The sequence below is a fragment of the Triticum dicoccoides genome, chromosome 2A, assembly GCF_002162155.2.
Source record: "Triticum dicoccoides isolate Atlit2015 ecotype Zavitan chromosome 2A, WEW_v2.0, whole genome shotgun sequence".
In the NCBI taxonomy this organism is placed as follows: Eukaryota; Viridiplantae; Streptophyta; class Magnoliopsida; order Poales; family Poaceae; genus Triticum; species Triticum dicoccoides.
Window position 1 is genome coordinate 530,756,286 of NC_041382.1, and position 10,850 is coordinate 530,767,135.

Sequence of the window (10,850 nt, forward strand, 5' to 3'; positions counted from 1 at the left end):
GTCGTCGCGGGTCGTAGCTCGGCCGTGATTGATGTAGCAAAACATTATGTCGGTTGTAGCAAAAAACGATGCTAGTTGTAGCAAAACCGCCACGCCGGATGTGTGTTGTAGCAAAACGTGATGCTAGTTGTAGCAAAAATGCTATGCCAGTTGTAGCAAAAATCTATGCCGGTTGAAGCATGTAGCAAAACTGCAGCATTTTATCATCTTCTTCCACCTCCAGCCGTCGCTGGTTGAAGCTTTCTTATTTTCATAGTGTCTAGTTGTAGCTTTCTCTCTCAATGGTTGGAGCTTTTTCCAACAACCGTTGAAGCTTTTCTACCAAAAGTTATAGCTATTTTCTTTTTAGCAGCACTTGGTCAAGCCTTTTTGTGTCATTTCGGTTGAAGCTTTTTTAATCAAAGGTTGTAGCATTTCATGTCAACGGTTGTAGCTTTCCGGCGATGGCGCTGATCGCTTGTAGCTTTCTCTACATCCGGTTGAAGCTTTTCATCTAGGGGGATGAAGCTTTTTTTTAAACGGTTGCAACATGAGGGGGTGCGACGATTCCGCGGAAGCCTCCGGTGTCGTTCATCGCCGCCCGGGTCGTCGTCGGCGAGGCAGAAGCACGAGGCACGTGGGAGTTGCAACCAACGGAAATGGGATTGGTCAAACGACCTTGCTGCATCCAATGGCGAGCGGGGCAGCAAGCGTGGCGGAGTGAGATCTACATCCATGGCCGGCGGGGAATCGATCTTCCATGGCCAACGGCGAGTTACTCACGCGCTGCAGCGACGGAAGCAGGAGATGCGGGCATCGGCGCTGCGTGCTGCAACGACGGAGGCAGGAGACGAGGATGGGGCGAGATCCGCGGAGCTGGGAGACGGGGATCGGGTGGGATCTGCGGGAAGTTGAAGAAAAGCAACGATTTGGATGGCCCCGCGTCCTACGTGTCGCTTGGTGGATGGCTGAGGCGAAGCGTGCGTGGACGCGACCGGCCGAGTGGTTCGGCCGGTGCCCCGGCTCCAAACGTTTCCCATGTTATTAATGTTGATTACCGTGTAATGAGAGAGAAACATTTTTCTCCATTTTAAAATGCACTGGGACACTCTTTTCTGGATAAATTTCGGTGCCAACCGTACGCTTATTCGTTGAAGGAGGTAGTAGACCAAATAAGGCTCAGAATGTCAACTTTTTTTTGACAAATTTTAAAGTAGATAGTACTTGATTGAACATATAGAAATAAAAGCTTTTAGTTCGTTCTAGTGGGCCCAATCATGTTCCTTACTTTGTGGGACCGTTTGTTAGCTGTAGCTTCACCCGCCAGCCTAGCAAGGCGCTGCCACTGCCAGCCAACCACGCTCGCACACCGCAGGTATCCACCCACTCGTCTTTGTGTTGCGTGCCGCGCCAAACCCCCGCAACTCTTTCCCCGATCCGGCGGCGACCACGACCTCCTCGCCGGCCCCAGCGCCACCGCCGCGCCATGGACCCGGAGGCGGTGCGGAGGACCCTCGAGCCCACCGCTTCCGCCGCGGACATCTCGGGCTCCACCCCTTACGACTCCTTCGTCATCAGCGGCGTCCGCCTCGAGGCCGCCGAGCACGGCCGCGTCCTCTGCTCCTTCGTCGTCACCCCCCGTATCGCCGTAAGCCACGCGCTCCCTCCCCGCCGAAACCTCGAGCGTTAGCTTCCTTACTCCTTCGGTTTTGACACGCTGACGTGACGGCGCGTGGTGTCTGGTTCGAATTGGGGATTGATTTGCAGAGTCCCCAAGGGTACCTTCTCAGCGGCGTCACGGCAACGCTCGCCGACCAGTTGGGCTCGGCCGTGTTCTTCTCCAGCGGGGTGGGCACGAGCGGGGTCTCCCTCGAGATCAGCGTGTCCTACGTCGACACCGCCGCCGTCGGGGTGAGACTACAATTTCTCTCTTCCATGCTAAGGCTTCAGACTGTAGAAAACTAGGCTTAAGCGTATACATAGCTGCAGGGATGCGTGCGTGTTAATATAGGGCTCAAGGCCAAGAGATTACAAGGGTTAGTTAGGCTAGGATTGATCTCCAAGTAATCTAACAAACTATGGGATCATATCTCTAAGCCTAACCGTATTACAACAACCATACACACGCACACGTCATAATACAATGTTTAACACTCCCCCTCAATCACAACTTTCTAAGTTGAGATTGTGCCTAAAAGCTTCTAATTGCCGCAAGGTGAGAGGTTTAGTAAACCCATCCGCCACCTGATCACCCGTAGGTATGAACCTGATATTCAGCAGTTTATCAGCCACTCTTTCTCGAACAAAGTGGTAGTCAATTTCAATATGCTTCGTCCTGGCATGGAAGATAGGATTAGCATGGAAGATAGGATTAGCAGACAAATAGGTTGCACCAAGATTGTCACACCAAAGTGATGCTGCTCTTGGATGAGAAACACCCAACTCTGTTAGCAAATTCTGAACCCAGATAATCTCTGCAGTGGCATTAGCTAAGGCCTTGTACTCAGCTTCTGTACTTGACCTGAATACAGTTGGCTGCTTGCGAGCACTCCAAGAAACCAAATTACTGCCAAGAAACACTGCAAAGCCTCCTGTTGATCTTCTATCATCAGGACAACCTGCCCAATCTGCATCTGAAAAAGCACTTACAAGCATCGAGTCTGACTTTCCAATTTTCAGTCCATGACTCTGGGTCCCTTGAAGATATCTAAGTATCCTCTTTACTGCAGTCTAATGTGCACTAGTAGGAGCATGTAAGAACTGACATACTTTATTTACTGAATATGAGATATCTGGTCTAGTTAATGTCAAATACTGTAATGCTCCTACAATACTTTTGTACCTGGTGGAGTCCTCTGCTCCAAGGATCTCTCCATCATGAAGAGACATTTTCTCAGAGGTAGACAAAGGTGTAGATGACGGCTTACATCCTTTCATGCCCATTCTCTGAAGTATTTCCTGCACATATTTTCCTTGTGACAACACAATTCCATCTTTTGCATTCTTTACCTCAATTCCAAGGAAGAAGTGAAGACTACCAAGATCCTTAAGTGCAAACTCCTTGCTCAAGTCCATAAGAAGAGCTTCAACTGCTTTAGATGATGAACTAGTGACAACTATATCATCAACATAAATAAGCATAAAAATGGTTATCCCACGTCGGTGATAGAAAAACAATGAGGTATCTCCCTTTGAGGGAGTAAATCCAAGTGATTGTAACTTAGAGGAGAGCCGAGAGTATCAAGCTCTAGGTGCTTGTTTTAGTCCATACAGTGCCTTATCAAGTTTGCAAATATGACGTGGTGCATTTGGATTCTCATACCCAGGAGGTTGTCTCATGAACACTTCCTCTTCCAGAACACCATGCAAGAACGCGTTCTTTACATCTAGTTGTCTTATGCACCAACCTCTAGATACTGCAACTGAAAGAATCAATCTAATAGTAGCAGCTTTTACCACTGGACTAAATGTATCCTCATAGTCAATCCCATACCTCTGCTTAAATCCTTTAGCAACCAGACGTGCCTTGTATCTGTCAATGGTGCCATCAGATTTCCTCTTTACCTTATAGACCCACTTGCAGTCAATTACATTTCTGCCTCTGACTGGTGGAACTAGACGCCAAGTTTTGTTCTTCATTAAAGCAGCATACTCTTCATCCATTGCCTCCCTCCAACGAGGTTCACCCAATGCTTCTCCAAAATTTTGTGGTTCACCTGTTGCACAAAACGAGCCCCAACGTACACAGCCATCTTTATATATTTTAGGTTTAACAATACCACTTTGAGACCTGGTGTTGGAGCGCACAGGAGGTGGCGGAGCTGGTCGATCAAGTTGCTGTAGAAGACGATTTGAAGAAGACGACACGGCTGCACCGGAATCATCCGCAGAAGATCCTTGAGAGAGCTCCTGTAGCGGATCCAGATCGGGAGACGGGATCGCCTCTCCAGAACTGCCACTTGGCGCGCCTGGGCTGGCCTGCAGCATCCTGTCGGGCGCGTTCCCGCCCGTGTGACGTGGCCTCCGCTCGTCCACATCCGAGGGCCGACCACCCGTGCGTGGGAGTGGGCCACCAGGCCCCGCCGAGGCTGGCTGTCGGTCGACGCGACGGACCGCGGGCCCGCTGCATGACCGAGACTGGTCTGCTGCCGAATCAGGAGATGGCGCGGATCCCGCCGGGGATTCTCCTGCGCCTGCGCCGACTGACGCATCTGGCGCCACGGATCCCGAGCGATTCGCCCCGGGATTGACGTCTGGATCTTCTGCAGCCTCTTCTGTCGTTTCTGCATGCATAAAATCATGCGAATTTTGTCCAAAATCTTCTCTGTTTTCCTGCATACTTGCATCAAGGTTTTGATCAAAGGTATTATTAGACATAGACATGTGGTCAGCAACATCTACTACTCCCCCTTGATCAAAACAAGGTGATGGCAGAAGATGAACTGGTAACAGAGTGAGCTCTTTGCGTAGTTGAGCACCAGCATTGGAATGGAGGGTGACGAAAGGAAACACATGTTCATCAAAGACGACGTCCCTAGAAATATAGACACGACCAGAGGCTACATCGAGGCACTTGTATCCCTTGTGTAGGCTACTATACCCCAAGAAGACACATTGTTTTGACCTAAATTCAAGTTTGTGCTTATTGAAAGGACGCAGATTAGGCCAAACGGCACACCCAAAGATGCGGAGAAAGGTATAGTCAAGTTTCTTGCCAAAGAGACGTTCAAGTGGAGTTTGGTTTTTGATAACCCTGCTAGGGACACGGTTGATAAGATACACAGCTGTAAGAAACGCCTCGTCCCAAAATTTTAAGGGCATAAAGGCATGGGCAAGAAGGGACAGACCAACTTCCACAATATGCCGGTGCTTCCGTTCTGCAGATCCATTCTGCTGGTGAGCATGTGGACATGAGACGTAATGAATGATGCCAATGCGTTCAAAAAAGGAATTGAGTTTTTGGTCGGACCCTTCCCCAGACCCTGCGCAAGCGGGAGCTACATGCACTGGGGCTGCCCTTTTATACTCACCCCCCCAATCCGTTTGCATAGCAAGAATTTTGCGATCAAAGAGACGTTCAACATGCTGTTGAAAGAGATGAAATTTCTCAAACACGTCAGACTTATTTTTGAGCAAATAAATCCAACTAAACTTGCTAAAATCATCAATAAAGCTCACATAATATTTTTGTCTGCCTACAGAGACGGGTCCAGGACCCCATACATCCGAAAAAATAAGCTCTAAAGGAGCTTTTGACACACTAAAAGACTTAGGATAGGGAAGTTGATGGCTCTTGGCCATCTGGCAAGCATCACAAACCAGCAAATGATCTTGTTTATTTGACACAGGAAGACTAAAATCTCGAAGAATTTTCTGAACCACCGGTAATGCAGGATGTCCTAAGCGCTTGTGCCACCGTGAAGTAGATGGTTTGATCACACTTAGGACTTGTGGAGAAGGAGCATCTTGCCGGCCAGAAATAGGAAATAAGCCACCCCTACTCTCGTTTTGAAGAATGGTCCTCCGAGTGGCCCGATCCTTAACAAAAAAGGTTTCAGGGTAAATCTCAAGAAAAGCATGATTATCTTTGATGAGTTGATAGGCAGAAAGTAAACTTTTGTCGGCATGCGGAGAGTGAAGTATGTTCTTGAGATCTAAGGAGCCATGAGGAGTAGATAGAACTGAATGACCGACATGTGCAATGTCCATACCTTGACCACTTGCGGTGTGGATTTGCTCCGAGCCGGTGTAACGGTCATGAACAGCAAGCTTCTCCAGCTCACCGGTCACGTGGTTGGTTGCGCCGGAGTCGAGATACCAGTTGGTATCAACTCCATAGGAGTGGACGGCGTTGGCAGAACGGTTCCCACCGCCGCCACCACCACCTCCACCACCAGCAGGGTTACGCACATTGTTGTTGAAGTTGCGGTCGTAGCGCTTCTTGCAGCGCCATGCACCATGCCCCTCGTTCTTGCAGATTTGACACTTCTCGCGGTCACCATGGTCACTGCGATCACCACCCTGGCGAGGCGCTCCGCCAGAGCCGCCACCACCAGAGTAGTTGTCGAAGAAGCGGGCGCCCGTGTTGTTGTTGTTGTAGCCACGGGAGCCGCTGTTGCCGCCGCCACGAGGGCCTCCCTGGTTGGAGTTGCCACGGCCTCCGCCTTTTGCAGCAAGGTTGGCGGAGTAGGCGGAGGTCTGTGCGGCGATGCGTGACTCAGCAGCAAGCAGTAGCGAGAATAACTCGCCTAGGCCAATGGGCTGGTCGGTGATGGTGCGCGTGGAAACGGCGGAGACGAACCCGCTGTACTCCGGCTCGTGCATGAGCCCCTGGATGATGTGAGAGACAACATCATCTTCATCCAGAGGCCTCCCGGCGGCTGCAAGTTCGTCAGCAAGCCCCTTCATCTTGGTGAAGTAGGCAGCCGCCGTCATGTCGCCCTTTTTGGTGTGGCCGATCTGATCGCGGAGCTGGATGATGCGGGCGCGGGATTGCGAGGAGAAGCTCTGGAGAAGAGCGCTCCAGGTGGCGGCGGCCGTCGTGCAGTTGCTGACCTGCAGGAGCACTTCGCGAGAAAGGGAAGCGATAAAAAACGAGAGCACCTGCTGGTCCTGGGTAACCCAGATGGCGTGCTCTGGGTTGGCGGCGACGGTGACCTCCTTCTTGCCGGCGACGTCCCTCTCCGTGCGGATCTCGGCATCGGGTTCCTTCTGGGAACCGTCCAGGAACCCCATCATGCCCGCCGCGCGAACATGCGGTAGTACCTGCGCCCTCCAGACAAGGAAATTCTCACGGTTCAGCTTTTCCGTGATGGTATGGCCGAGGGATGCGAGGGAGGGTGTGGCCATGGCGGAGGAGGACGATGAAGACATCTAGATGCGATGGAAGGGAGCGGCTCTGTATACCATGTAGAAAACTAAGCTTAAGCGTATACATAGCTGCAGGGACGCTTGCGTGTTAATATAGGGCTCAAGGCCAAGAGATTACAAGGGTTAGTTAGGCTAGGATTGATCTCCAAGTAATCTAACAAACTATGGGATCATATCTCTAAGCCTAACCGTATTACAACAACCATACACACGCACACGTCATAATACAATGTTTAACACAGACATTGTTCCTGTTCGTCATCAACAGATTTTAGTTTATGTTGGTTGGAATTTTTTGTGATGAAACTACAATTCTGTCGAAGCTGACGTGCATTTCGTGCTACAATTCTGCCCCGTCAATTTGCGGAGGCATTGGACTTGGGGAGTAATTGAGTCGCAATGAGGCTCATACCTCTGCATGTTGTTTCTATTCAGGAATGATTTAGGGCGCATCTCAATTCTTAGGCTAGGAATTGGATCGGGTGTCAGCAATTACACTATGTCCTGCTGACAGGGGCAAAGCCAGCCAAAACTCTTTAATGTGGGCATCATATAGTACTACATTGGTTCAACACTAATTACTTTTTGATAAGTAACTTACTATCCGTTTTATGTAATGTTTGGGTCAGCTGACCCCAACACTATAGTGCAGTTTCAGTTGAAAGCAATATTACACTATTGTTCTGGAAGTTGCACTTGGGTATGCTTGTCATGACTTGGTATTAAGAACATCTTTATGCCTAGCTGAAGGCATCACCTAGGTGTTGACTGGGATCTCAGTGGTACTTCCATTGGTAACCAGTTTGTGATGGTAACAAGTTGTTGGAAGATGACATGAGTGAATTGGGGTTAGTTGTGGCAATTACTTTGAACTTGGTGAAAGTTGTTAGAAATTCTTGTTTGCTGCCTCCTTTTCATAATTAGGGTTTGACCTGGAGCATAAGCAGTAGAGTGCATTCAATTTGTTTTGGGATAACAACCGTGCAACATTTTTATACTCAATTCATGAATGATTAGGTATGCTCATAAGTCACAGAAGTTAGGAGGCTCCAAATACTTATTCTTCAGTTTTCCTTAATGGTGACCATATAGCAATCTAATGGAGTGCCCTTTATATAGAGAGTAATTAGGAAGCTTTTGTCTTTTTGTGATGATCTCATGCTATGGTGATACAGTTTCTGTTTTATCGGGTTTTTTCCCATTAAATGTTGGTTCTATTGCTCATTCGTAATCATTACGTGCAATCTTTTTGCTTGATATACTGATATGTCATAGACAGAGGGTACTCCTAATTGTTTTCTTTTCTCATCTTCCAATAAATCCACTTTCCTTGTTTTGACACACCTTTTGAGTGGCGTTCCTATTGTATGCCAAAGTATATAATTTAATAAAAATAATTTCGGGATTGGCTTATTATTAAATTCTGTGCTCAAGTATATATTTGCTTACTTTCAGTTCATAGGGTTTAATACCTATGGGAAATGATGTGACATGAAATTGTTTTGAAGTGCATGGCTGTTGTGGCTCGGGTGGATGCCTCCAAGTTGTTGATCAGAATTGGATATGCCGGGCTGGTTGCCTGGAGATCCACTGCGCCAGCCTTAGTTTGGTAAGCTCCAGGCGAAAGCCTAGCACTGACTTCGGATGATGTTGGCGATGATGGCATCCTCGGACATCGCTGGCCTCCTTGGAGGCATCGTCGTGGAGACCCTTCACCCCCCTTGTCATTTGAATCTTGAGTTCTCGAGGGGAATCTCAAGTTTCGGCTTTGGCTGAAGCGGGTGTCGGGAGCGTGTGTTCTCCTGCAGTGTTGTTGCTGGCTAGGCAGGTGTGTGGCCTTAGGGCCGGTATGGTAGCCGGAGCTGTGCCTCCCGAGATTGCCTTCGTATGCATGGCGACTGCTCTGGCAGCTGGTTGGTAGAGACGTTGGTTCGTCGGGTGTGCGGCCTCGGTGCCGATGTGGAAACCGGAGTGGCGGCTCCGGAGATCGCCTTTGTGATGTAGGGTGTCTGCTTTGGCCGCTCGGGCGGCAGAGTCATTGGCTTGTCTGAGTGTGCGGCCCCGGAGCCGGCAAGGTGCATTCGCTGAGGTCTATATGCTGGAGTGGAGACTCCAGGTCGTGCTGTAGGGTGTCAACTCCGGCTAGTTGGGTGGCAGAGTCGCCGTCTCGTTTGGTGCGTGGTCTCGGGGCTGGTGTGGTGTTTGGTTCGTATGTGTTGGTTTTCGTTCAGTTTTCTCTCTTAATGAAATGGCAGAGCTCCCCTTGGGTTCTTGGGAAAAAAAACTGTGCTACCTACTATTTCTGTAGGATAAATAAACAGGGAGCATTGCAACTACAGCCACTTCTATTTTTTGTACAGGACACATTTGATCATATGTTTGCATAATATATTGCATACCTACATGTTCTAACACGATACACATCTATGAAGTTTTTTAAGATGCACAAGTACATAAACCCTAAACTCAATCACCCACCCTTGCATGCACATTTGCTTTTTCCCAAATAAATTTTCATTGGTTAAAATTAGCTTAAAACTTTGATTGCTTGCATATTCATAGTCTTCTAGAAAGGTGAAAGTTGGTATTCTGAAGAGTTAACATCGGTGAAAATGGGAGAATGACATCTCAGTTGGCAACATAAAAGGATCAATACTTTTTACCTTGCAGTCATTTTTATCCTGTAGAAATATAAGTACGCATTAAGCAAAAAAATGGTTGAGTTCAATGCACCTGCATTTCTATGTGTTATTTATTTTTGTTTCCTTTGATGGATTCCGTTCAGATTGGAGCTTGCTGGGTACAAAATGGTTCCTAGAATCAATTTAGGATCAGAATTACTGTCATGTTGTCCAGATATTGCTCTGAAGAATTAAAACAACCTTTTCAGGTTGGTTGGCTACAATTTTTGTCACCCAAAAGGGCAGTGTTGGCCAATTTATTGCTACATTAGTGTGAGACGGCTTGATTAATTTTGAACGTACCTTCGTCTTTTCGCTGTTATGCCATCTTTAATAGTTATGTGACATGACGTAAACTCTTTGATTAATTTTCCAGGAAGAAATAGAGGTTGAGGCGAAGCTATTGCGTGCTGGAAAATCAGTGGGTGTTGTCTCTGTTGATTTCAGGAAGAAAAGGAGCGGCAAATTGATGGCTCAGGCGCGTCATACAAAGTACCTTGCTGTATCTAGCAGATTGTGAGGATTCCCTTCAGTTGTAAGATAAAAACATGGTTTTGTCGAGCTCTTCGCTGCCCTTTATCAATAGACAACATCAGCACAACGTAGTGCTACATTGTTTAAGAAAGGCTGGCTATATCTATCTGAAATTCTGCAACACATATTGCTCTGCTCATTTCATTTTCGCCTTTCAACCTTTGTCAGATACTAATATCTTCGAAAGAGTACAGTGCCTGTTTGGACTTTGGAAGGCAGGAACTGCACAGAAAATGGCGTAAGTCCTCTGAATTTCATGCCAAATTCCAGCCAGCATTCCAAACAAGGCCCTAAGAAAGACGGGGCAGCTGGAAAGTATAACACCTGTAAAATCCTATTGTATTGATGCTTAATCTTCAACTGATGGATTACTGTAGTCTGCCCTCATCTTGAGGGAGACAGATTTCCCCCTCATTCATTATTGTATAATTGGCGTGGTGACTAAAAGATGAGTGCCCTTTCCTCGTTATTCTTAACTGTCTGAGATAGTTGGTGAGAGGAGGCCCAGCTACCATCATGCTCGCGTATGTGTGCACAAGCTATTAAGTCCTTGTGTGCTGTCCCTGGCCCTGAGTGCCTCCCGTCCTCTTAACCGCTGGCCGATTTCAGTAGGGAAGCAGAACAAAAATTGGGCAGATTGGTAGAATAGAATGCTCAACGACTCATGTTTGTTTCTCCCTGCTCTCATTAGGCTGTGGTGTAGGTAGAGTAGTTGCTGACAAGACAAAACGTCACTCATGAATGTCCATTCTGGCATTCGGCACCGCTTGCATTATGAATTTGTAC

At 47.9% G+C, this 10,850-nt stretch overlaps 1 protein-coding gene across 3 annotated transcripts; it reads left to right on the forward strand.

Moving 5' to 3' along the window:
• The first annotated feature begins 1,336 nt into the window (after window positions 1-1,336).
• LOC119355202 (acyl-coenzyme A thioesterase 13-like) lies at window positions 1,337-10,475 on the forward strand. Of its 3 annotated transcripts, none has more exons than XM_037621982.1 (4): window positions 1,337-1,627; window positions 1,747-1,890; window positions 8,358-8,458; window positions 9,907-10,048. In XM_037621982.1, the coding sequence occupies exons 1-4, from the start codon at window positions 1,466-1,468 to the stop codon at window positions 9,914-9,916; spliced, it is 417 nt and encodes a 138-aa protein (XP_037477879.1). In that variant the 5' UTR covers window positions 1,337-1,465; the 3' UTR covers window positions 9,917-10,048. The 3 variants fall into 3 exon arrangements, with proteins under 3 accessions (XP_037477879.1, XP_037477878.1, XP_037477877.1); XM_037621981.1 differs by lacking the exon at window positions 8,358-8,458 and adding an exon at window positions 10,233-10,475 and having other exon boundaries at window positions 1,341-1,627; window positions 9,907-10,065; XM_037621980.1 differs by lacking the exon at window positions 8,358-8,458 and having other exon boundaries at window positions 1,342-1,627; window positions 9,907-10,475.
• The last annotated feature ends 375 nt before the right edge of the window (window positions 10,476-10,850 follow it).

Bases quoted from the DNA above. Each gene is read 5' to 3' on its own strand.
- LOC119355202 (XM_037621981.1), top strand. From the start codon at position 1,466: ATGGACCCGGAGGCGGTGCGGAGGACCCTCGAGCCCACCGCTTCCGCC. The intron at 1,628-1,746 runs GTAAGCCACGCG...ATTGATTTGCAG, and splicing joins TCGTCACCCCCCGTATCGCC to AGTCCCCAAGGGTACCTTCT. The intron at 1,891-9,906 runs GTGAGACTACAA...TTAATTTTCCAG, and splicing joins TCGACACCGCCGCCGTCGGG to GAAGAAATAGAGGTTGAGGC.